The following is a 27560-nucleotide window of genomic DNA, read 5'->3' on the forward strand; positions in this document are numbered from 1 at the left end:
GTATTGATTTAAAAAAAAAAAAAAAAAAATTATTTCAAATGGGGCTGGGGAAGAGCTTGAAATTTCATCCTTTTGACACTCATCCAGTGTGCTGATTTGTAGGATTGTGTGCACGTGAGCATTTAGTCAGAGGGACAAAGGGGACCCTGACTGCTCTCTGTTCCTCTCCAACTGGGATGTGCAACCTTGGCTGGACCGAGAGCAGCCAATGACTTCTTCTCCTTTGACCTGCTGAAGGAGAAATGAGAAGGGACTTCTCCTCCCATCACTCTGACCAAACCGGGCCTTGTACCCAACCTTCCCGTGATGAAGTGGGGGCTGTGAAGCTCTGGTTATTTTGGGATGCCATTCAGTGGAGCGTTACAGCTGACAGGGAAGGCGTTTTGACAACCAGCTCCGTTCCCAACCCTATGAGCTGCAAAAAAGCTCCGGCTTCCTCCACCCACGCATGCAAAATTGTTTTTTAGCCCACAAGGTAAACTGAAGATATAGTTAAAAGTACCAAGTGGCTGGAATACCCAGGGATGTGAGAATGAGCAGAGCTCACACGGTGATGATTTGAAACAAGCCTTGTGGCTTTTTAATAATGTGCCAAAGCAGTCTCAGTGGTGGGCCAGCAGGCACCATATTCTATCTTCTGTGAAAGAACTGGGCCCAGCAGGCCCCGGCTAATGCAGACAGCCCCTTCACTCTGCTGGAGGAGACAGACTCCGAGATGGCAATCAAGGCTTGATTTGCCAACACATTTCCAATGATTAAAATGTAATTAGCACAACTGAGTGCCTCCTCCCCAGCTAATTTTAATACATGCTGTGACAGGCAGGCAGCCGGCTGTGCCTCGGCCCAGCAGCAGATGGAAGCAGAGGCAGCGGGAGAGGAAAACCATTTTGCGATGCGACTGTTCGCATCACAAAACCATCAGGGCGCTCGGCTCTTAGAAGGCCCTTGATGGCAGCACATCAAATTGGCGCTGTCATATCTGACCGTGGCAATGGCAGCCATCCTTCATGCTGTCCCAGAAGCACAGCGAGGCAATTTGCAGGCTTAACCCTTTGAGGTCTTCGGGGGAGACGAGGCTTCGGGAAGGACGGCGCCCGCACGCGGGGCCTGTGAGCGTCATGTCCCTGGTACTTCAGGGAGCGCTGTTTACACTCTGTCATTTGGCTACGTTTGCTCATTTTTCCAAGTATGAGGTGTTTGCCCAGAAGCGTCACAATAACCGGTTATTTCTTCCCATTAAAAGCAGAAGTGCAAGTAATAAAAGAACCTACAGCTCAGAAATACCCTTACGTGTCCCCTTGCAGGCAGTTTTGAGGAGAGACATCTCTTGTGTCAGCACATGGCAGACGGGAGGGAGGTACCAAAGCCAGGCCCCGTGGGAGGGGAAGCCAGAGAGTCTCTTCTTTAAGAGCGAGGTGGTTTCCCTTCGCTTCCCGGTCATTTGTTTTAGTTTAAGAGGGTCATTGTCTTTGCTGTTGGTAAATGCATAGAGTCCTGAACAGTTCAAGTCCTTCCAGCTGTGAATTACGTCGCAGTTGTGTAGGGACAAGCATATATTCCCACTGGGAATTGTGAATTTAGCGTTGCTGGAGCGTGGATCCAGTTTAAATAGACAAAGGATGGGAGTTGTCCTCTTCCTTTATTGCTGTGCCATTGTAGAATTGGGCCTTGCGCCACTGTTACTGTGCCATGTATTATGTCTGCTTTTTTCCAGCCCTTCTTTTTATGAGAAAAAGTTGAAGGCAGGCAGTTTTTGTGGCTGAGGCGTCGTGGCAGGGCAGGAGCTGGGTATTTCCTGAGCACAGCCCCCAGCGAGGCACGGTCCTCGCCCGCCTTCGCTTCTCACTGGTGGGGAAGCAATAACCCGCCTCGTTCAGCAGCGACGCCGAGAACCGAAATTAAACGAGGTTTTGCGCGTATTGACAAGAAATGATTGAAGGTGCTGTAAATGTGTGGGGTGGGAAGAAAACGTGCTCTTGAGCTCTCTTCTGTTGGGTATGGAGGGAGGAGAGTCCTTGATAAATCCAATGCATGTATCAAGGTATTCCTCAATTCGGAGAGTAACTGCTAACATCTCTCCCTTGCATGTTAATAATTATTTTTAGGAGCTCTGAGGGAAGATGTAAGGCAGCCTTCTGTACTGCTTCATGAGAAACTGCTGTCTCCCTCCCTCTCGCTTCCTCTGAAGGACCCCATTGGAGTACATTTCAGATTTGGTATTGAATTTCCTGTAGATGTCTCCTGCATCTTTTTATGATAGCTGCCGCGCAGGATAGCTCTGCTGAATTTTCCTCCAACATTAAATTGGTTGTTCTGATTCTTCTCATAGTCTTTTTTATTTTTGCCTTCCCATCAGTCCTTCACATCCATACCAATGGCTTTGCGTCATTCTCTGTCTTTTCCTGGATTTGTAAATCACAGTGTCCTCTTGTAGCAGATATTTTTATTGATTACTCAAAAAAAAGGTAGTTGAACTAAATAGCAAAGCTGAAATGAGTCTTAGAGGTGCTATTCCTGCAGCATGATAAAAACCAACCTTATGAACAAGAATGAAATTCAACACACACACCACCACCACCAAACTTGGTGTAAAAGCGGGCAGGACCCAGAAACCTGGGTTTGGGAGTAAGTTCAGTGGTTGCCCACAGCCCTTCAGAATTTGCCCAGCATGGAATGGAGTTGTCCTAAATTTCTGGATAATAGGAGGCCCAAAGCATTAGGGAGCTAGCCATGGAAGTTAGAGTGGAAAGCTGTGGATGGTTCGGGATGTATAAATTCACCTAATTTAAGGCAATGAGGGTATGATCTGCTGTGACCTCCTGTATAGCACAGGCCATATGATCTCCGCTAATTAATTGTACTGCCCTGAGTACAATAACTCTGGCAGAACAAGGGCACAAAATCTAGGCAAGGTTTTAATTCTTCATTTAAATTTTTCAGTTAGGGAAAATCTGCCCTGTTTTTAGGTGAATAATAAGAAATTATTCCCCATTTTTTAAAATATGCACGTCTAAATTTATCGATCTTTTACCCATCGCATCTTGTTATTCACTTGCTTTTTAGATTGAAGGTAAAGCCTACAGAGGTTTTTGTGAAGAGAGCGTGTCTGAAATCTCAGTGCCTTCCTATTACTACATTTTGAAAAGAGATGAGAATCGAACTTCCAATCATTTGGCATCTACAGTCCATAAAATAGAGGGAGCCTCTACCTGTCTAAAAAGTCCCTTGTGAAATTCCAGGGCCCTGTGTTCATAGATGGCATCTCTGGAGGAAGCAATGAATTTCCGTGTTCCACCTAATGTGTCTCAACACTGCACATCACAGGCCCAGCAGTTTAAAATCCTTTTATGCACCTTGTACAAGTGCAAGTGGTTTCTCTGGGCTGAGGCGGACAGAAACCTGCTGTGGATTTGTGCCTGTGCGATGGTGGTGACCGCAGAGATGAGAGATACGAAGCTTCTGCTCCTTCTAGACCTCCCATGGCTGCCCCTATTCCCAGAGAGACTTGGCTTGCAAGATGCACCCCCTTCTATTTCGGTCTCTCCCTTCTTTCTTGACAGAAGGTTTAATGGGAAGTCCTGTGTTTTACACTCGGGATGTCTCCTGGCCCTTCCATGGAGTTCCCCTTTGGAGGAGCTAATTTCTCCCAGTGTGAAGTCTCGGTGCCATTGCAGCTGAAAAAGGAACGTGCAGACAGTTGTAGGGACACTCACCACTGTCTTAGCTACAGCCCTGCTTAAACACAGTTGTTGCTGCTGAAACTCTTGCATTTTCCAAGACTCACCCGGACAAGGATAATTTTTCTGAACACTGTGCTAAAAGCCAGCTATTCCCAGCAATACCTTACCTTGGCTGTGCCAGGTAATTTGCCACTGCTGATAACAGTCATGGAGTCTGTGAGATCACTTATGATACGGGAGTTTTTATCACCTCTCTGGTGGTAGGTTAATGCAGCAGTGAAAAAACCAAACAAACCATCTTCCTTATACCCCTGTTAGAAGTGGTGGTAAAGCGGGGGGGCTGCTTTTCCCCTGAAAATGGCTCCTAAACCAGAGGTTCGGGTCTTATCTGAAGCCCTCATGTTTCTGCTGTAAGTATGACCATATAGTTGAGTGCTGGGAGTCCCAGGTGGCAGTCCCAGGTTTTTTACTGTGTTTTTTTTTACAGTGCTGCAGGAGGCAATGTCGGAGTAATAGCTTTTTCTCAAAACAGGAGGCACACCAGGGTGTAGGGCTGGATACAAGAGGCCTCAGGGAGAGCGAGCTGGAGGAGCCCAAAGTCAATTAGAGGTAGCCCATACCCATGTGAGCCATTGGGACACACCGAGGTACCAGTTCTGGTAGAACATCCCCAGCAGTGGATGATCTGTTGGATGGCATCCCCCCTGACTATGAATATTCTCACTTTTTCCTCAGCCACTCCATGAATAACAAACGGTCGAGTCCAGCTGATAAATCAGGGATATACAATTATGCTTACCTCTAAATAGAGAAATGCAACTCCTGTTTTAAATTCAATTATTATAATTGCAGCATTCTGAAAAAAACTCTTAATACATTCATTTCCTAATAAGAGATTACAGATTCCAAATTACAGCGTCGTGTATGTCAAAACAGGAAATTTGAGGCAGGCAGGCCAAAGTGTGCCATTGTCTTTACAATTTATATTTACTTGCTGTAGATTTAGAATAATCATTCTCTTCCCTCAGGTCTAGCACAGACAATTTATAAATTGTACAAAAATGATAAAGGCAGCAATAAATAATAATAATAATAATATATAACAACTGTGCGAGTGATGAATTATAAAACAGAGAGTAGAGAAGGGAATGAGCCCAGAGCGTAGAAGCGGGTTTGCAGGGCTGGGCACAGGCTGAGTTATTTTTCTGGCATTATGACAATGAGGAACATTTATGGGAGTTTACAAACAGCTCACAACACAAATCATTTTGTTTCAGGTTATATTTATTGGGCTTAGTTAAGAGTTTTTTAGTATCCATTAAAATCCAATGTTCAGAGGTTTATGGCTCAGCTGTTAAGGTCTTATCCCTAAGGATCAATTGTTTTGGGTTGTTTGGGGAATTACTATTATTTATACAATTCAGTTTAAATTGCTTAGCCTAATGTAAAGATACAGAGCTCAAAAGCTAAAGAGTTCTTGTTGTTTGGGAAAGATGAGAAGAGATGGCTTTTTATTCTTTATTTTCTGTTCCAGATATTATTTCTATAGCTACTTCATCTTACAAATCAGTTGAATCTCTCTTCATGTGTGTTTCTGTAGCCATTTTGTGCTCAGAGCTGCTGCAGCCTGGAAAAGAGAACAACCCCTCTACAATGTTGTTGATATTGTATCGCTGTTTCTTTGTGTGCGTTGCTGTAATTTAAACTAAAAATAATTTTCAGTTGAAATGATGTAATTTGCTATAGGTCATGCTGTTTAGTGGGTGGAAGATGAGATCTATATTGAAAATAGGCATGATGTGTCATCTAGGGCCTGATCCAGGTCTTAATGCATTCTTCTTCTTTATTCGTTCTATTTACTAAGACCACAATTCTCTAAGAAAAATGTCCTGTTATCCTGCCCACTTTAAAAACACATATAGTGAGAAGTAACCAAATCCGAAGGAGCGTTCCATTTAATAGCCCAAACAGATGAAAAGTAGAGGGTTGGCAGAAGAAGAGACTAAGTGACTTGCCTGAGGTGACACTGACAGAGCTGGATCTTCCGAGCCCTAGCCCAAAGCCATCTTTCCTCCAGCACGTTGTAGCCAGTGACAGAGCTGGATCTTCCAAGTCCTAGCCCAAAGCCATCTTTCCTCCAGCACGTTGCTTTTCAACCTACAATGAAGAATTTTTGGTGAGAGGTGAGTCAGATCCCAAGAATATTACTGGGTCACTACCAGTTGGGTGGCTCTGGAGGGTTTAGAACCTGACACATCGGGGAAAGGTTAAATCTGATCTGATAGTTGTATTTCATAAACAACCACAGAAGCATTTCAGCCAAATGAACTGTGTATTTTGAGAAAGAATACTTTACATTCTTAAATTGCACCTGTCTGTGGAATTAATGCAGTGGCTGTTCTTATTTAAATCCTTTTCCATTGTGTCAAGCTTCCTTTGTGGCAGTATTTCCTTGCTGTTTCTTGTTTAATTCTAAATATTCATGACATTAATTCTATTTAAGTTCTATGCTGTTATCTGAGATAAAATGTCAACATTTTTATGACAAACTACTGTATCCATTGTATACGGTGGAGTCCCCAAGGAACCTGTTTGCTGTGGCTGACTATCAATCTCTGATTGAAAACCTGATTGACACCAATAAAAGCTTTGTAGTTCTCATTTCCCCATTTGAAATGATCCCAACAGCTCAATAGCCATCCAAGATCTATAGAGTGTTTTTAGCCTGTACATAATTCATCATCTCAATTATTGTGCTTTTTTTAACTTCTTATTTGGGGATATCAGAACTTTTCCATCAAGTCCATAGAACATTCAGTTACTCTCTTTTTGCCCTTTCCTCTCGTTCCTTTTGGGCCCTGGAGAAGCATCTTTTCATCCTCTTTGCTTCCTGCCACAACCCTTTTTGTGGCTGATTCTTTTTACTTTTCATACTTGGCTGTATGAACCGTAAGCTCTGGACCTTCCAAGATCTGTAAAACTCAGTTACGTGCAGGAGAAAACAAGTTGTTGCCTCCAACCTATTGATTCTGTTTTCAAAGTTAGCTCAACCCTCACTTAGTTTTTTTGTCTTGTGATTTCTATTTCTGGCAGCGATGATAGAAAGGAAGAAACTCTCAGACCCCAGACTGTGAATGTAAAGCTGACAGTAAAAAAACCCAACAAACCAACATTTAAGAGGAGTTCTCTGTGAGATACTGAGGTCAAAATTTGGCCATCTGGCAGTTAGGAACAGACATGTGTGAAGGCAACGCCAGGCACCTGCTGACGGCAGAGCCGCACTAGCAGAGTCTTCAAAGGTTTGCTTGCTGCTTCTCAGCCATCGCCTGGTTTTCATTTGTAGCTTCTCTTATCGAGCACAATTTCTAAATGAGGATGGTTGCTTCACTTTAAGGACGTACAAATGACTTGCCCTCACCTGTCAAGCATGATCCTTGTATTTTACCAGGCCCATTATGAACGCAATCTTTCTGTCGAAAATTTGCATACCTCCTTTCTTGAAAAGTAATGACAGCAATTTCTTTCCCTCCGCTCACTTTCTGAGTGTCTCATTTAACAGCACCTGTGAAACCGACAGGCGCAGAGATGAGAAGTGAAAGAGAGCAGTTGATTAAATCATCATCAAGTCGGGCCTCAGAAAGTCAATTCTGCTTCCCGTCTGCAATGATATCCTTTTATCTTAAAGTAATGAGCTATGGCACTTTTGCATCGGGTAATGCGATAAGTTCTATTAGCATGTTCCATTTGCTTCACAAGCAAGGGCAAGTCATTTCAGCAAGCTCATATCACTGCAATCAAAGCAATTGGCTTCACAGGCAGAGAAGAAAGAGGAAAGGCTCAGGGTGATTTTTATGGATCACAACACAGTGGAAAAAATAGATTCTTGTATTATTTTAACCCGTAGCATGCTTTGCTTCTTGTCCATCAGGATATTTTGATTTCATTAGCCTGTAAGTACCTGGAAGACTCAAATTCCAAAGTGAACTCTTGAGCTAAGAGCAGGACTTATGAAAAATAGCAATCTTTTCTTGTACAGATACACTGGCTAATGCACTATTGGGCACTGACTTCATTAAACGCTGATTAGTTTAAGTCTTTGCTATTGACTTAGTTCTCCAGCATAAATGCACATTTCTGTTATTATTTACTATTATTTCTTTTTTGAACCCTGACGAAGTACTCATCAGTTGAGAGGATGCTAAAAATGACATTACACACTGCAAATTGTCGTCATCAGTTGAGAGGATGCTAAAAGTAACATTCCATACGGCAAATTGTCTACAGCCAGAAAGGCAGGTAAAGAAGGCAGCAAATGTGCATCCAGAGTCCCAGAGGCAAAGGCACGTAGCCATTTTTTCATATTGAGTGTTGAGGAGCTGAGGCAGGGAGTTCATCCTTCTAGTGCAAAAGAGAATGACTTCCTAAAGTGAAGGTTGGGTTGTGTATGTGGCCAAGAGCCGCTTGATGCCCCCTTGGTCTGGTGAAATTTGGGTGCCTGACTTGCAGCAGGCACTTTGTGAAGATGCTGAGCTGAGTAACTCGTGGCATCGTTCGCTTTTTAATTGTACATGTGGAAAACCCATTTAATCTTCCGCTGACATTGGTGGGAGCATTGTCCTGTTCTTTGGGGCTGGCTGGGTTGGGCTGTAAGCACTTGTGGGGTCATTGAGCAATGGCACCGTATGGAAGCCATAGGGAGTGGTTACTGGGGAAAAGAAGTTGCACTTTTCAAAGAGCTGCAATAACTTCCCAGTCTCAGCTCAGTTTCCAGGGAGCAAAGGAAAATGTGTTTCTGACACGGCTGGGTTCTCCTCATCCTGCTTTGGGGCTGTGCCTGGAGGTGCCTGAGGATGTCGGTGGTGTGTCTCCCGTGGGTGACACCGAGCCCCAGGCAGACAGCCAGGACAGAGGGCTGCAGATCTGTCCCCAGCAGCCCCGGGGCAGGCTCTGAGCCCTGCGGGCCCTGCTGCCTCCCCAGCTGTGCACAGGAGACCTCCCAGTTCCTCCTGTTCACACACAGCTACGGGCCTTCCCTTCAAGTGCTGTCTCTGGGAATACAGGGATTGACACAACAGAACCAAACCTCCAAATGGGACTCGTTCTTAGCTGTCTTTGTGGAGTGAAATCCCCCTTGGCTTTACAAATAAGCTCCCTGTGGTCTGCCAGGAGGATGGAAACCACCCACCAGTTGCCAAGGATATACACACGTCCTTTATAAATAGAAGGTGGATCATCTTTATCATGGCTAGTAATGTAATCTGCTGTTTTCATTTAATACTCAAAATACAATTCTTTCTTATCAAACCACTGTTTTGTTGATGGTAGAGCTAGAGGGAGCCACTTACTGTGTCATTTTGCTCTATACAAAACAATAATAAAAATCCTGGGTGTGAGGAATTAAAAAGTTATAGCTGGAAGTGATTCGAAGTTCTGAATATTTTTCCTGTAAGGGGCCAAGATAACTTTAAATGTCCAAGACTGATACATTTCATCTGAAGTGAAGTAGTTTGGGTAGAATGGAATTCAGATTAGAGGTCAACATTGCAATCTTTTGTCCAGACTAAGGTAATTTGTGTAAAATGGGACTTCTCTGTGAATAATCCGTAATTTTAGCTTTTGAGAAAGCAGACCTTAAACTTCTCAGACCATCTCTGTTTCAGAGTCATTCCTTACACTGAATCACTGTGGATAATGGTGAAGAATTGCTGAGCAGACTGTGATGTTAACCAATTTGTGAGATGCTATATATAAGATTCCTTGGCAAGGAGCTCCATGCTCAATGCTACTTGCAGGCAAAGTCGGAGATAGGAAAGAAAAAAGTGAAATTCTTGCTCTTAGTTTCTTTGTGACTCTGCCTGTCTCCATTTCATCAATTAGAAAATTGCCCATTTATTCCCTGTCTGTGTCTCCTTTCATCTGGGAGATGTTTTTTTCTCCTTTTTTCTTGGAAGCAAAGGTCTAATTGTGCAGCTGAAATATCATCTCTGCCCTTTCCAGGGCTCTCAGTTTGTCATTGGTGGATAGATGGACAAGAATATTGTAAATGTCAGTGTGAACATGGCTGAGGTCTGGGTTTTCCCTCATTTTCTTCCGATTTCTTTTCAGCAGACAGATGAGCAGAATCACTTTGTTCAGCGCTGGCGTTTCAGCAGCACTGACTCCTTTGGTGGCAATGATAAATGGATCCAAGATATGAAATAGCTGTTCCAGCAAAGTCCGTTGAGCAGAATAGAGAACAATGCCCTCCTCAATGTCATTGTACATGATATATTCAATGATTTCCACTTTTTGCACAAGAATGTGTTCAATCAGCAAGGTACATAGAAATCCGTGGTGTTGCTTCAGCCTGAATGAGCTGGTGAGGTGGCACAGACCTTTACTCAGCTTGATTTGGACCAGACTCTCTCAAGCTATCAAAATGGGCTCAAATTATAGCTGTAACCTCAGAGGGTGTCTGATTTTTGAGATGTGGTGCTGGGATCAGGCTCACTCTGCGGGCGCTGCGGGAGACGTGCTGTGCATTTTAACTGGCGCTCTCTCCAGCTGGGGCTGGGGATCTGGGAGGGGACAACTAATCTTCAGCCCGATCTGCAGTTTTCCTTTGCTTGTACAAAACGCAGCGGCAATTAAACCTCAAATGGGAATTGGAAAATTCTTTTTGCACTGCCCACTGCAGTTACAGGTGTGCATGCTCCGTATCGCAGGGAATGCACCTCGAGCATTCACAGCCCGGACTGATGGCAGTTCTTTAGAAGGTTTAAGCTGGGGCAGAAAGAAGAGCTTTCTTTTTTGTTGGTACGAAGACCTTAGGAGTTCCTATGTTCCCTCCTCACCTTGGGTTGATTTTAGGAACAGCTCTTTGAGTTTTCAGTGCAGCGCAGGTATGAAAATGCAGGTGTGTGGGTTTGTGGATTCTGATGAGCACTTCTTGAGCATGAAGGTGCAGAAACACTGAAAAGGGAAGCTCCAGCACTTGGCACCTGTGTGTCAAGTGGCATGGTGGCTGGTAGCCTGCACACTTTAGTAATTAAAGGTGTTTGAACAGTTTAAGTGATAACTGTGGCCATTTTGAGCAAGTCATTGTCAGTCTTGGTCTTGTTACTGCCCCTAATTACATAGAAATTAGAGCAACCTTAACGTTTCCATATGTCCTCTAAGAATTTTATCTGTGGAGCTAGTTTTGAGCGAGCTATCTACATCCCTTGCTTTGGATTTGCTTTGTGGTCCTGTAGGTCCTTTGGGAAATCTGTTGAGAGCCCCTTCTGCCCAGCCCAAGCCTTCCCAAAGCGTAAAATAGCCGCTTCAAAGGATCCTTCCTCTGAGGGGCCCATCAGCCTGTGGTTTGACAAGATCTCACAGCATTTTGTGCCACGCTCATTTGGAGTCTTGGCTGGTGGTGGGAACCATGGGTGCTCAGCAGTTTCCCTAATCTGCCTTTGGTTTCCGTGCCGAAGTGAGAGCTGAGGGCCTGGTGACTGGGTGGGTTTTCCATAACATAAACCAGCTTTTGGAAATTTGGCTCCAGGCTCTTCTCAGGGCTGGCCCCAGGTGACTGTAATCAGTCACGACTTGTGTTCAGCCTGGAGATGGTAAATGCCTTGAGCCTGAGAATCACAGAAAGAAGCCTCTGTTTGTTCAGGTGTAAAATGTGTCTGCAGCCTCCTTGTCCTGATTTGTCACATTATCACTTGCAGCTTCCAGTGAAGCTAGTGGCAGTTATCCAAAAATCAGGTCATGCTATCTCTGAATGGTATTTTGGATTCCTAGTTATTTACAGAATATTCCGATGCAGAGTGTGCACAGAGCCATGGGTTCCTGAAATAAGCCATGGGAGAGCACCGACAAATTATCTTTTTGTAATAGGCACAAACTACTGAAACTCAGCCCAAAGCAGAAGGCCAGTACAAAGCATTTGCATCGCTTCAATTCCAAAGCAGCCTGGTGCTCTGAGATCCACAAAGCACTTAAATCATGTTACTTTTTTTCTACGGCCCTGGGAGGTAGAGAAATGCTAGAGGAATTGAGGAACTGAGCAAGCAGAGCAGACCCAAGTCTTCAAATTGATCAGTAATTCTGAATAATCAACTTCACGGTTGTCAGCTTTGGTTTCCCAAACCTGTTCTCCGGAAGGGGTTAGCAGTAAGCCTGCAGAAGATGGAAACACCTTGTGCTTTAGCACCTCTGGGAAGAAAATGCATCCAAAAATGTAAATCAGAGCAAGGGGCCGCTGGGGTTTGTGTGTGCAGGAGCAGTGCCCGTGGTGCCTGTACAGTGAAGGAGGCTCAGGCGTGGGGAGAACACACCGTTGCTCCAACTGAGCCTCCAGCCCGAGTAGCCAACCTCTTCTTCCTTCTGCAAGCCTTTGTGGAGTTACCCCTGCACAGAAATTACCTGATTCTTTCCATGAACCAGAGGAAATCCACATATTTAATCGTCAGGGAAAACTCAGCTTCGCGTGGATGCGTGAGACATCCGTGTACCTCCCCTCACACACCCGCACACGTGTGGGTACTGCGTGTAGATGTAACCCCAGTGCATAAAGCCCTTCCCTCCCCTCCCTCCTTTGCCCTTTCCTGCAGCTTGTCCCTGACATCCCGCTGTTGGAACAGGACAGCGCTGCTGGACGCGGGTCTCCTTCCCTCGCGCCCCACCAACAAAACCTCTTTATGAGTGAAATAGATGCCTTGTGTGTGCAGGACTCCTGGCATTTTGGGCAGCGTAGCTGGAGCCAGGCGAGGCAAACGTTAGGAGCTGTTTGCTGAGTGCATTTATTGCCTTTGCATAATTTATGAGCTGGAGGGGTTTGACCATCATTCGTCTCTGCCAGAGGCTGGCACGGAGGGCTCTGGAGGATGGAGCTGTAAATTGGATGGCGCGCTCCTGCTGAGCTCCCAGCAAAGTCCCCGGGTCAGTATGGGAATTTAATACCAGGAAGGGAACTGTTCTCTCAGAGTGCCATGTGGGCCTCTCCGTGCAGCAGAGGCTTTTTTGGCAGCCACAGTGACTGGCCAACCCGCGGAGCTGTCAGTCACTGGGCATGTTGCGGAGGGAGCCGGAGCATTTTTAATCGGCTTGGCATCCGTGCTGCTTCCATAATGGACACCAGTAGGTCTCAGTCCTTCGCCATATGCTTAACTCTGGAGACAAGGTGCTTCTGGGTATAGCAGTAATTATTTGATGCGGAATTAAGCAGACCTTGAAATTAGAACTGGACTGTCGGAAAGCAGGAGGCTTAACACTTTGATGGAAATAACTTCCCACCGACACCGCTCCGTGCGCTTTCTCTGCAGATCCGCTCGGATGCGGGTAACTGTTCTGCTGGCAAATTCAGATGTCACTGCTGGCAAGCACTCCTCTCCCCAAGCACCTCCACACTGCAGAAAACACAAAACCCTGAGCTCTTTCCAAGCTTATGAGTCGGGAAAAGCTTAATGCACAGCGGAGGAGAGATTCCTTAAAGCGGGCAAAAGCTGGTGGGGGAAGGAGAGGCTGCGGAGCAGGGTGACCACAGCGGGGTCACTGGACACGTGCCCATGTGTCCCAGCTGTGTTAAAACCTTCTGAACCTGAGAGAAGGGAATCATTCTTGTCTGCTTCTATTCACTTTTTACCCCCTTTCTTTCTCTTTGGGACTCAAGTATTGCAATCGGGGCTTGTGTTGGAGTTTGTCAGGGGGGTGGGCAAGAAACACAAGCTAATGGAGCAGTTGGTTCTGGGCTCCCTGTTTTGAAACACAGATGTTGTGTCATACATTTAAATGCATCCCAACATATAGATCAATGTGGGGACCCCGAAATCTTGGACCTCCCTCTGATGACCCGTGTTCTTCTCCCTTACTAGAACAACCCGGGTTCTTTCCAACACGCACGACGTGTCGAGATTCTCCACGCAGGTTGAAGTAGGATTGCAAATTGAGGAAAGGCTGGGAGGGGACAACAGGTAGATTAAATTATCCCAGCAATTTTGCACTTCCTTGTGATCCAGGTCCTGTCTGTGGTGGGTGTTATGAGATCCAGGGAGGGACTCTTTGTCAGGAAGTGTAGTGACAGGACAAAGGGTAATGGTTTTAAACTGAAAGAGGGAAGATTTAGATGAGATCTCAGGAAGAAATTCTTCACTATGAAGGGTGTGAGAGCCTGGCCCAGGTTGCCCAGAGAAGCTGTGGCTGCCCTATCCCTGGAGGGGTTCAAGGCCAGGTTGGAGGGGACTTGGAGCAACCTGGTGTGGTGGGAGGTGTCCCTGCCCAGGGCAGGGGGTTGGAACTGGATGATCTTTAAGGTCCCTTCCAACCTGAACCATTCTATGATTCAATGATTCTATGATTCTAACCACTGTAACCAAGAGGTAGCAGAAAGTGCTGTAGCCCAAAAGCTGAATTTTTCCAACAGCTGTAAAATAGAGATAGAAAATGGGAATTCTTTGTCGCATGCTGTGATCTTCGTGGATGAAAAGCCATGTGTGTGTTTGCTCATTTATCAATGTAGGGCCTTGCTTTGCAAACACGTTTTGGAAACATTTGCGCCTCATACCAAAATCTCATGCATGTGGTCGTGCTGAAGTCAAAAATACATAATATTTATCGGGTAAGAGTGTCAGTACTTTATATACACACTATACTGTTCTAGACATGTGCAGTTTTCCTTTTATCAGTTTAACTACACTCTCTTCATTAACTTGATCATTGTGTGAGGCTTTCAGATTGCCAGCTGTAACTGTCTCATATCTTCATGTTCCATCTCATTTGTTTGTTACCAGAGTATTTAGGTGCAACTAGTGCTATATATATCATTTCCGTTATTAAATAAATGTCACTTTCATTTCTGTTTGGAATTATCTGAAACAGATTGTAGTTTTATCTCATTTTTGCTTCATTTTAAGTTATGTGGAAGACACCTAGAAATAGTCTGTAGCTTTAATTTGTTACTGTGTAGCTTGTTGGTGTGGGGAAGGCACCTTCTCACCCCCTGTGCTGATGAAGATGAGGAAAAAGCCAGTGAAACAGAAAAGTTATAGTTAAAGAAGAGACAGATGACTTGATTTGTGCAAATCCAATGCAGACATTTGTGGGTGTATTTGGCTGCGTCTATTCGCATTCCGCCGTGTAGTTAACCTTTGGGATTCACGAAGTATAACTGATTTCACCACAATTTGGTTATCTTATAGAAATACTCAAAGACACATTAAACACAAATGCAGAGAGGGCTGAAGTGGCCGCTGCGGTGAGGTGACACGGGCGGCCGGTCCCTGATGGTGTGGGGATCTTACACTTCCCTTCAAAACATCTGCCATTGTGTCTCAGAGGTGTGGGTTCGTCCCTGAGAGAGAGACAGTCCAGTCCTTTAGAATATAAAACTGGAGTTTAAAAAAAACCCCACAACCCAGAAGAAGGTGTTTGCCTCATTCTTCTGCTGTGGAGGAAGCCAAGTGGGACCACTCCATCGTTACCTCCATTAGCTGGGGTGAGTCAAACCTGGGTCTAAGACAGCCGGGTGCCAGTCAGTCCTATTGCCCTTGCAGTCCTATTTCCAGCACAGTTTTGTACTTCTAGCAAATGTGGTTTGGGTTTCTGATGCTTATCTGTGCTGAAGCTTGATTCATCTAGTCCTGTTGTATTTCTACAGTAGTAACAGTTATTAAAAAATTGAGCAATGGCACTTGATAAATAGCGAAACCCACTGGTGTTACTGGTCAGCTTTTTATAGTATTGTAATTGTTTGCCGTGAAACCTGGGCTACTCTTGAAGTATAGAGAACCTCAATGGTCAATTAATTTGGGATGCTCTTGCCTGTGCTGTGATCTCTGAATTCTTCAGTTCAGCACCTGTGAGCAAAGCCACAGAGTGATCCCAACCAGTCCTGGAGTAAAATGGTCACCTCGCAGATGCTCCTCTTCTGGGGCAGGCAAACCGAAGCCATTCCATACCCTGCCCCCAAGCAGTCCTGGAGTAAAATGGTCACCTCGGAGATGCTCCTCTTCTGGGGCAGGCAAACCGAAGCCATTCCATACCCTGCTGTCCCAACAGCCTGGGAAGCCGTGTGTTGGCAGGCCGTATGAGAAAGACTGTCCCTCAAAAGAAAACAAAACAGCCCTCTAATATTGGTTTTCTCCTTCCCTGATCCAGTTTTGGATCCTAAACGTGCTCATGCACCATCAGCTCCTGTCCGTGTGAGTGCAGTAGCAGAGGGCATCGCAAAGGGCTTTTGTTCTTTTCAGTGCAGTCAAACCTACAAATGCATTGTCTGCAACTGCAGCACGAGGGGAAATTCCCTCCCGTACAGTAACAGAGCTTTTTCCTAAAGGTACCAGATTCGATGCCATAGGGTTTATGAGCGTTTCAACCATATTTTTCATAGAAATCTTTCATTTTTTTGCTGTAGCAAGTTTGTCTTACCTGTTCTTTTTTCCTTTTTGTGTTTCAGTGTGACAGCGACAGTGATCAAGAAGAAAAGGTAAGAAAGGAAATCAATACGGGAGCAAAAATAATTTGTTGGATTCACTTATTCCTGTTATTCTGTTATTTATTCAAAGTTTCTTTTTGGATTGGTCTAAAGTGTCTCTATACAAAGAAAAGACTTTGTTTCCTGTAATTTAATTTTGGACTAGACCTCCAAGGAAAGAGAATTCTAATGAATATTTTGGAGGCTACAAAATTCATCTTCAAGCACATTGATGCCACGGTTTGTGTGGGTTGTTTATGAACACCAGTCTCAGTGCCAGCCCTTTCTATGGCTACATTTCCCCCTGGGAAGTTCTAACAGGAACCAAATATATTTGTAACCCTCACATTTGCACCATTTAACGGGTTTTTAACCACTGTTATCACCTGTTTTGCTCCTCTGCAAGCAAGGATCTTCAAAGTCATATTGAAATGTTATGGTTGAGATATATATTTTTTTAGAAATAAAATTTGGGAACTGTATATTAAGTCAAGACTTTCTGATAATTATCTCAGTCACTGTGGGTTTCTGAGTGGAAAAAGGGAAGAATGTCATAAAATGAGGCACTGATCTCTAATGCTTTTTATTATTTGGAAGGCTAATAGTAATGGAGAACTGCTACTCACACTGATCCACGTTTTTATGTCTTATGTTGTGAACAGACTAACATCTACCTTTCTTCTTTGGCAAAAATGAAATAATAATTGCAGAAAAACTGGTCTAATTTCTTTCTTTCCAGGTTGGATTTTGTGAGATTCATTTGTATGTTGAGCCTTAAGGGATGTTTTGATAATGTAATCACTTTTGCCTCCTCTTTCACTGGGTAAATTGAGGGGTGGGAGTTGGGGGAGGGTAAAATAATGTCAGAAAACATCATTCATATGATAACATGGAATTGTTTAGAGTTTCACGAGTGGTTCTGTTAACTGGCTCCAAGTCAAGCCAAGAAGAGGAGAGATGACCATGCTGGTGTGCAGCTTTTACAACAGAAAAGACTAAGTAAGCTGTAAAATCCACAAGGAAACAATGAATACAGAAATAGCCTTTCATTAATTTAATCTGTTTTCTACAGGACTTTGTAGCAGGAAGCAGAGGAAATTTTCAAACCGCCAAAGCTTTGCCCTTCAGCTTTTTCAGTAATTTCCCAAGCAGAGGTTTTTTTTTTTTTCCTCAAGTTTCTTAATAATTTGCTAACTATGTTAAAGAACCACTGTTTACTTTGCACTGCAGTGATTTCCCTTTCATAAGGGAACTAATCACTGGAGTTAATCAGTGTGACAACAGAAAGGGGAGGTTTTGTTGGGTTTTTGCACAGAATATTAACCTGCACTTTTAGATATGAATTTTTAATGCATTACCATTACATTCCATCCTGTGAAGTGATTATTCATTTTCAGGATGTTCCTTATGCAGTGGAAGATGATAAACTGAATTTCAGCTCCTATGTTTATGGCACCCAGAACTAGAAGTGTAATTTCCTGCCACTGCTGCGTTGACGGAGCTAAACCTCCACCAGTTTTATGGTATTTTTCTCTTAGAGCGTGCCAATATAAAAAGGCAGAGAGGCAGGTTTTTGGGGTGGTGGTGCTGTGCTGCTTCAGGGTAGTTTCTGCAACACAACGGATGAGAGACTCGAGATTGTACCTCACACAGAATATCCCAGCGCTTGTGTGGGAAGGATTTAAAATCCAGATGTGTGTTTCATCTCTGTGATCTATATTTTGTCTTCCCTCTAATGAAATGAGATTAAGTGCAGATCCAAATATCCCTAATAATTTAGTGCTTTTCAAATCCCAGAACCAGACCCAGCTTTGAGTTTTATCGCTCAGGCCCAACTCTGGAAGATGACAGCTAACCCTGGTGTATTTATTCAGCCTGCGCCGGCAGCCGAGGCAAAGATCTAAAGGCCTTGTTCTGCTGTTAATTTGAATTCAGCATATGTAGCCTGTTATAAAATGCGAGACATCATCATTTGAGCAGGTCAAGCATATTCAGATGAAGACAAATGGTGCTTATTTGATTTTCTTAAAATCAGGAAATGAAAAAAGTGCTCTCTGGAGAAATCATGTTCTGCCTGACTTAGATGATAGACCAAGGCATGTACCCCAGATAAGAACAGGCGCTCGTCTTGCGGTTTTTATCTCTGAAGGACGGTCGGGACTGTCAGCTCGCTGACATGTGCATTATCCATGTCATTTTAAACAAAGTGACCTGTAGAAAAGTGCACTCTGCCGTGACATGATAATGGGCTGTTGGATGACAGGTAAAGTACACACTATAAAGGAGGCTGTGCGTTATTCCTTTGTTTAACTGACAAGTAGAAACTTCTTTTCTTCAGACAGGCAGGATCTTTTAGATCTCTTTCAATAGGACCCAGAAGATTTTGAATTCCTACTTTAAATAAAATAACATTTTTAGGACCAGAAATTCCTGTGAGCAGAAGGCACTGGGAGAAGTGAGGGTGCCAAACCTCTTGTGCGAGAGGTGGATTGTTTCACAAACAGTGCTCAGCATCCTCGGTTCTCATTAATAACCACCGGAGCTGAGGGTACGCAGTAGGATTAGAAGTTTTTAAGATCCTTGACCCAAATGTCTTATCTCATGATGAGGATATTCGCCTCCATCTATGGAGCTGTTCTAGGAGCAAATTGTGGGTTGCTCTTGGTCGGGCCCAGGTCAATGTATCCCAAGGACTGTGGAGCTGTTCTCTTCCCACCAGGAGTGTCTTTCCCTGCTGTTTCCCTGAGGTGTTTCCCTGAGGTGATCTGCTGTACTTTAGGACCATCTCTGGCAGATTTTGATATCCTAAAGCGTGCAGAATGTATGGTATATTGCTGCAGATGAATTCTGTATTTGATGTTCAGAAAATGGAAACCATTTTTCTTCATTTAGGATCTCTGAGGGCAAACCCACAGTGTGCCTGAGAAATAAGAGATCCAGGAGAGGTAGAAATAATGCAAGACAGGTACATATTTCTACTAGAATAAATAAGACCTGGAATCCAGAAAGATAGAGCAGTGCCTTTGAATAAAAGATGGCAGATCAGTGTGATGAAAGGTGTGTGACAGCTGGAGGTGGCTGAAAGACAAGCGGGTTCAAGCATGACTCGATGGACCACGGTAACGTAGGAGAAGGCAGGAAGGAGCAGGGAGTGGGCAGCTGAGGAGCAGATGACTGCTGAGTGGTGACAGAGTAGGAAAAGTAATGTCTCCTGGGCTGTTAGTATTATTTTTTCCCCCACTTGGATATGTATCTATCTGGCTGTGTAAATCACTGTTGATATCTGATCTCTATTAGGTGATGGCTCTGCCTCCAATCCATCTTCCCAAGCCTTTAATTGGGAGCCGACAGACAGAGTCACTTTCTGTCTATGTCTGCCCTCAAATGAGACATTTCTCCAGAGGTTTCTCTGGAAGAAGAAACAAGAATATTTAATTGAAAAATGATGCAGCCCCTGCTTAGCAGTGCTGTAGCTAAGGCTGTGTCAGCATCTCAGTTTTAAATGACATGTTTTGGGTGGATAATTTATCTATTTATATAGATTCATGCTCCTTCATTCCAATTTGGCACACAGTCCTGGACCGGAGCATTCAAAGTGGGCATTTTGCTCTCCTGTTGCTGCACAACCTGAAGAGGTGGCAAGCACATCTGTGGAGGGACAGTGTATTTGGATGACTTGCATCAGAATGTGAAGCACTAATTCTTAGAGAGATGTCATTTTCCATCCTGGGATCCTTTCAGCAGATGCCACTGGGATTTCTTACTGAATCAGAAACAAGTATGGATCCCAGGGGAACTGAGATTTTCTCCATTAAAAAGTCTGTCAGTCTTACTCTTTGAGCAGGTCTCCAGAGCTGATAATCTAAAATTAGGGCAAGCTATTGCACAGCTGACAAATTTAAGTGCAACTGTATTATCCTCTGATAGCTAGATACAATCTTGAAAATTATACCCGTGGTAATTAATACAATATTAAAAACATTAAGTGCAAACACATAGTTCGTCTTCTGGAAATAAAAGGGAGTCCTGTTTTGAAAAGATGTACAAACAGCTTTGATAAGGAAGCTGAGTGCCATAGATGAGGTAGGGAGTAAGGTCCTTTTTTATTCGCCATCTCTACCATTTCCTCTCACCACTCATTATAATTAGACTGATTTTAAAATTAAGGCTCAATTTGAGGCACTTTAGTGATTTTTCACTTGTTAGGAAAACATTTCATTGATCAAGGGGGACTGCTTTGCAATGTACACAGTTACTTCTGCCTGATTTGAGAGGAGAAGAGCCTGCTTCTTACTTGAATTTTATCCGACTTCGATAGGATATACAACTTAAAAAAATTCCTGCAATCCATGACTTAATTCTGTGTATATCTTAGTGGTACCCAATCAGTTCTCTCTTGATGAGGCTCTTGGATCCCATTAAAATGGGTTCTTCCAGCGCCCAGGAGTGGCAGGTTATGGCTCCAGGTCAAGCACTGCCCAGCGTTCCTGGTGAGACCGGCTTGGCTTTTGGTGGGCTTTGTGTAGGATGTGAAGGGAGGACAGAGCTCGATCAAACTGGTGGCTAAATTTGCAGAGCATCGTTATATGGTCATTAGGGAAGAATAACAAGGCTTCCCCCAGTTGGGAGGGGACTGGGACGGGTGGGAGTTGTGCTTGCTGAAGAAGCCTGTGCTGGTGGGAACGTGTTGCTTGGGAGACTTTGGTTCTTTCCCTTGAGGGCCATTGGAAGCACCATGAGAGCTGAAGAATGACACTTCTTGCATCAGAATATTTGTATTGATAATGCTAATACATTCGGTTGCATATAAACCAACCACGAACTGAAGAACATGACATGGAAAAATATCATCAGTCACTCTGGTGTACTCAGATAAAAGGAATGGTTATTTGTGTGTGTCTGTACATACACAGAAGCGTTCACACATGCACTCTGTGTGTAATTCTGAAGTGCTTTTGGACAATTATTTTGTGTATGGCCTTTGGAGAGAGATTTTGGAGTAGTATTTTGGCAGATGTATGTCACCCACTCCAGTACGTAGACTGTATTTCAGTGTTTGGTAGTTAAATATCCACACATACAAGTGTTTATTTATTTGTGTTTGTCTGTAGTTTGCTTTCCAATGTGTTCCTGGCTAAGTTAGAAAAACCTAAAATTTTTAGCCCAGCTTCACAAACTCAACTGATTTAGATAATTATAAATACTCTGATGTATTTATTATAAGAGAATCTTGGGATGGGTGTACTTAAACCCATGACTTTCAGTATCACTGAAGAAATGTGAAGTTTGTTGGTCGTGAACTTCAGAAGCTGTTTGCTCCCTGCCCTCCAAGTGTCTTGCTTAGTTGTATCTGTGCTGAGCAAAGAGAGCATCGTTTTCAGCTGTGCTGGCCCCGTCTCAGTGCTGCTCAGTTGTTCCCTTTCCTCCCAAAGGCATGCAGGACACAGCAAATTGTCCTTTCTTTGGGGACAGAAAGAACCCAAAGCAACCCCACCATAAACTGTGCTTGAAAACAGAAGACCAAGGTAAATAGCCACTTTGCACAGGGCTGAGTCCTGTATATTCTGCTGCTGGAAGTAAAAGCTCTCTCATAAATGGATTAAATGGTGATGAAATTGCTTTATGCCATCTTATATATTACAGAGGCTGCATTTATAGACGGGTGCAATTCGCTTGGGGAGTTGCATCAGTTTGGTAGTTTTTAGTAGGATGCTTGGAAACAAAACTGTATAGAGGGTATTTTTTCCTCACTCCTGGGAGGCATGAGGGAAGGAAGAGTTTGGGTAGGATTTGAAAGAAAAATGTCCACCTGGATGGTGGGGCTGTGGCAAATACATTACTGGGAGCCATATTATATAAGAATTTATTCTATGCCTACCACCTTGACCATACAGTAATACAGTAATATCCGCACTCTTCTTACTGTCTAAAAACTCAACTAGAGTTTCACTTTGGTGTTTATGCACTGCTTGAGTATAAATAATAGATTATAATTTTCCTGGTCTGAAAAATGTTGGTCATAGAGGGAACTCCCAGCATTCACTGAGCTATTGAAAGAGGGGTGAATTGCCAGAGCTGATTTTCTCATCCTTTCTCTACACTCTTCAACTCTAAGAGCAGGTATGAGGACTGGGGTGATTCCTAGAGGAAAACTTCAAAGTATAAAGTGTGTCATCATCAGTCTGGTAAGAGACCTGAGAAACCAGTGTGTAGCCTCAGGTTGTGCGAGACATTCCTGGGCACTCCCAGGCAGGGATGGAAGGGGTATGGCCAGGGAAAACCACTGGGAAGGGAGCTCTGGTGGGGTTGGGAGGTCCTGAGGTTCAGGAGGGGGATTGGCTGTGATATGGGGATGGACTTTAACATGGGAGCTCCCGGAGGGGTTTGTGCTGGGGCCTTCTCTCCCCAGACTGGACCTCCCTGGGGTCTGTGTGGCTGGTAGAAGGAGGCCATGAAGCCTGTTGTGCCCTCGCCCTGAGCAGGGGCACACTGCTGTCCTGCCAGGACAAGGGGATTATTTATGAGCAGAAGGAGCTGCTTTCTTGAAAAAACTCCTTGGGTGGTGGGTACCACCGTGTTTAGGAAGCAAGGCTCCGTGGGGAAACGGTGGCTGAGAACCCAGTTTTAAGCAATTACTTCAGGTCATGGGACACTGATATCTTACTGTTTGGTATATATTTATTTTGGCTAAGGATAGGATTAGAGAAATAGTTTCTCAGTATTATCCCTCAAACTGCTTCTGCAAAGCCAGGATGTTTCCCATCAGTGCGATTTATACCGCATATTTGTACAGGTGTTGTCTTTTAACTCTGGAAAATGCAGCACCTTAAACTTGCCCCGAGGGTGAAAGATCACCCAGACTTTATATGCCAGCAACGCTCAGGCAATCATGAAGTATTTCTTACTGTTTAAGGCCCATTAGGAGGAAAGATAAGGATCCTTTTTATTCATTTGATGTGCCACATAGAGGGTCCCTACAGCTAGAGTGGTAATAAAATCGGAGCCAGGCATGTTTGCTGTAAAAGATGATGCCTTTGCCACTAAGGGGAGCGAACACGTTGTTTCCAGGCGTGGGTACGTGCTCTGCGGGCTGGCTGTGCCACCGCGCTTTCAGCCCCTGATTTGTCCTGTCCTTTATCATCTTTGTCACTCGGCAGCATGTTGTCATAGGTAACGTATCACTCCTCGCTCCCCCTTCCCCCCGCCCGGCTCCCCTTTCCTTTTTTTTTGTACCCATTTCGTGTAGAAAATTTGTATTTACTTTGGGAGTGTAATTTGTTCCTCATGGATAATGTGACCCTTAGCGGAGCTGGATCATGGGTTAGTTGAAGTGATATTTTCCGCTAATGGTAGTCGTACATCATTGCTGTCAGCTCGGGTTAGGAGGCAAGCACATTACAGCTCCATTTTACCTCTGCAGGCATCTGGGATTATTTGCCATAACTGAGTATGACATGACCGCACTACAGAGTGCATTAAAATTTTACTAGCTTCTCGGGCGAGTTCCTTGGCTCCAGCCTGCCTTCAGGCAGCCGCGATGATGGATACCTCCAAGGTCCTGACTTCCTGCACCAAGGATTCTCAATGTCAATGGCCCAAACAGGTTTTGCTCTCCCCAGGGCTTCAGAGCATCTTCTGGCAGTTGAGTAAACAATGGAGGACAGGGGGAGGCTGGCGCGGATGCCCCCGACGCTCCTCCTGGGCTGTGCAGGGCTCCCAGAGTCCAGACACTCTCACGTCAGCGCCTTAAAGTGCTGCTCAACCAGCAGGGTTTAAAAAGTATCATTTGCAGGCTGTCTTATGTGGATAAAAAATAAAATCAGTGGATGAAAATTAAAATGGATAGCAAAAATGTCCAGGATTGTGGAGTGACGTGTGAGTATTAAATGTGTGTGTAACAGGCGTGTCCCGTGATCCATGACCAACATGTAACATGTAACATGCACATGCACCAAACGTTGATGTCATATTTGCATGTTCATGTTGCGCTCTATTTTGTGCTTTATGCATATATGCACTATGCAGATTTAGATCTAGAACTGTAGCTGTACATACACATATTCATTATTCTAAATTGTTATCATTTTTCTATAATAACCACTGTTCTGGTATAGGATCCTAAAATATCAGCTACGGCATATCTACATGTATATTATTTTGCAGCATGTGTTTTTATGTATACACGTGCATACTATGAAAATAATATACATTGTTTTCATTGAACCTATCTGTTTATGTAGATGTACCTTATTTGCAACATGTGTGTTTATACACATTGACGTTCCAAATTAGAGGTATAGCTATACTGAGAAAGGCATGTTAAAGAAACTTAGGGGAGAGATTAAATAGAATATAGTAGTGGTTTTAAATGCTTCTTGAAAAAGCATAATATATACCCCAAGATCATTTTCTTGCAGCCTCCTCGTGGTTTTATAAATATCTACAATACGTGTATGTGCTGCCCACAAGCTCTCCTCCCCACAGCAGCTCTAATATCTATAATACTTTCAGGCAAAAGGTACATAATTATGTAGAGTATTTCTGTAAGGAACGTAGGAGGTGTATGTGTTTGGAATCCTAGAAGTTGTTCTTTTCTGTCATAGAATCATAGAATTGTCCAGGCTGGAAGAGACCTCCAAAGGCCATCTAGTCCGACCCCCCCGCAGTCAGCAGGGACACCCCCAACTAGACCAGGTTGCCCAGGGCCTCCTCGAGCCTCACCTTGAATATCTCCAGGGATGGGGCCTCAACCACCTCCCTGGGCAACCTGTTCCAGTGCTCCACCACCCTCCCAGTGAAGAACCCTCTCCTCATCTCCAGTCTAAATCTGTTCCCCTCCAGCTTAAAGCCATTGCCCCTCGTCCTGTCACTACAGGCCTTTCTAAACAGGTTCTCCCCAGCCTTCCTGTAGCCCCCTCAGACACTGGAAGGCCACTATTAGGTCTCCCCGGAGCCTCCTCTTCTCCAGGCTGAACAACCCCAGCTCCCTCAGCCTGTCCTCGGAGCAGAGGTGCTCCATCCCCCTGATCATCCTTGTGGCCCTCCTCTGGACCCGCTCCATCAGGTCCATGTCCTTCTTATATTGAGGGCTCCAGACCTGCACACAATACTCCAGGTGAGGTCTCACCAGAGCAGAGTAAAGCGGCAGAATCCCCTCTCTGGACCTGCTGGCAACGCAGCTTTTGATGCAGCCCAGGATGGATTGGCCTTCTGGGCTGCAAGTGCACACTGCCTGCTCATGTCCAGCTTCTCGTCCACCAGCACCCCCAAGTCCCTTTCCTCAGGGCTGCTTTCTGACACCTCACCCCCCAGTCTGTACTGATGGTGGGGATTGTCCCGGCCCAGGTGCAGAACCTTGCACTTGTTGAACCTCATGAGGTTCACCTGGGCCCACCTGTCCAGGTCTTGTCTGTCCACCTTCTTATTTCGTGTGAATTAGCAGATGGAGGAAGGGTGGAAAACACTTGGGTTTGTTTCTTTAGCTTTTTTGGTTTGTCTTTTGTAGTGTTCAGTGCATTTATATTGGCAATGGGGTGAGACAGAGTGATAGGGCTCATCCAGCCACATGCTGCTCCCTAGAAGCTGGTGGGGTTCGAAGTATCTCCCTGTTCTAAGCCAGGCCACCAAGGTGCACTCTGCTTTTGCTGTTCTGTCATCTAGGACAGAAATTTTGGGACGTGATACTGCTTTAGACAACTTGATTTTTTATTTTTTATTTTTTTTTCTATAATACACTCCTGGCAATAAATCTTCCCATCTTTATTGCAAAACTTAGAGGCAAACTTCACCGGGCCTGAGAGTTTTATCTGTGTGTAGATCGTAGGATTTGATTCTCTGTAGGGGAGGAGAGAGGAAGAAGAGATTAAAGATTAAAGCTGATGATGTGCTCAGTGCTGCACGAGAAACAGAAGAGACAGTTGCAGACATCTCTAAGGATAACATGCAAATTCCAAAAGCCTTCCCGGTAGCTTAGATCACAATAAGAAAGACATTCCAAATGATAGATAGTTTTGCTTGTTCACATTTTAGTGGTACATCTTTTTTTTTATATGTAGCAAAACTTTTATCAAAGTAGTTCCGTGAAGGTTGTTAGAGGACGTGGGAACGCCAGGCAGCATTTCATTTTCAGGGTGCCATCCATGCAGAGATAAGGAAAATCAGAGTGTGGTTTTCTGGTCCTGCATGTAACCAGAGCCCTAATCTCAAGTCAGTGAGGAAATAGGTTTGTGTCTGCGTGTGCATACTTCATACGTGTGCACACATCATACGTGTGCGCACACACCCTCTGTCCCTGAAATCCAGCCTTTGGCAAAAAGTTACCCTGAGTGATGTGGATTTTAAATTTAATTTAGATTGTTTCGACTGAGATGCTTTCTTAAAGAAATCTGTCAGATGTGTCTTGTTTTGCACAAGTGTTTGTAAACCTTTCACATGAAAACAGGATTAGATATCCTGAGCGGAAATCTCTGCACTGAAACACGCTAGCACGTTTCTCATGATCGATATACCTATATATAGCTGTCTCTTGATTAGATATATGCTTTATGTGTGTATTTGGGAGAAGGTATTAATGAGCATGCACGTATGGTATGTGTGCATGGAGACAGACAGAAATTCAATCTGTGGATCTTGGAGTTTGGCCATGTCCCAACATATCTAGATTGTAAAAAGTGTTTCTTTAAGGACTGTATGTTACTATATGTTATTCAAGTATAATATTCGTATACACTTTATGCTATTGAATAACATCTGTTTTTCATAACAAATCAGGTTTTATAATCATGTATGAGGCGTGCTCCCCATTCCTGAGTGTCTGTTCTCACATTTCCTTGAATAGAAAAAAAGTCTTCGGCTTGAGAACTGAGAAGGTGAGACATTTCTTTGGAGGTTTCTTTAGAAAGAAAGAAAGGAAAAAAAGATCTTGAAGGCATGGTAATTATTTCATGTTTTTAAGAGTCTTGGAGGCCACAACACATGTAACCATCTCAGGTTTCTCACAAACATATCCAAGGACAGGCTGAAAACAAGGAGACAGGAAATTAAATGCATGCACCAATGAATTGAGCAGGATTCCAGCAAGTCCCGCTTTGGTTTTCTGCATATTTCTCTCCATCTGGCCCAGCACTAACAAGGGTATTGTGGACTTGGAAGTGGTAAAACTTAGCTACTGTGCGTCTTGGATTCCAGAAATTCCCCAAACAGGGTAGAAGGAAGAGAATAGAAGGTGGTTTGAATTAGGGTCAGGCCCACAGGTACCAGCAGGGTAAGGATCCGTCTGGACTTTCACCTTGTGTTAATCCCGTGCAGGTTCCCATCACCTCTTCCTCCCCTGTCCCACTCCGTGCCCTTGTTGTCTCACCCCTGGTTTATCTCTTGGAAGGACAAGCCACCAGGCTGTAGAGCCAGACCTTGCGTTGTCTGCTTCATGTAGAGATGTTTGGAGA

General features: G+C 44.2%; 1 protein-coding gene across 1 annotated transcript in view; it reads left to right on the top strand.

Annotated features, from left to right (window-relative positions):
* Positions 1-27560, top strand: part of AUTS2 (autism susceptibility candidate 2) — a 630583-nt gene that overhangs the window by 354636 nt on the left and 248387 nt on the right. Inside the window, exon 7 of the mRNA XM_014953035.1 lies at positions 16099-16128. Coding sequence (XP_014808521.1) covers positions 16099-16128 — 30 coding nt within the window. The remainder of the gene's footprint in view (positions 1-16098; positions 16129-27560) is intronic.

This window comes from Calidris pugnax, unplaced genomic scaffold (genome assembly GCF_001431845.1).
Source record: "Calidris pugnax isolate Ruff unplaced genomic scaffold, ASM143184v1 scaffold133, whole genome shotgun sequence".
Taxonomy (NCBI): Eukaryota; Metazoa; Chordata; class Aves; order Charadriiformes; family Scolopacidae; genus Calidris; species Calidris pugnax.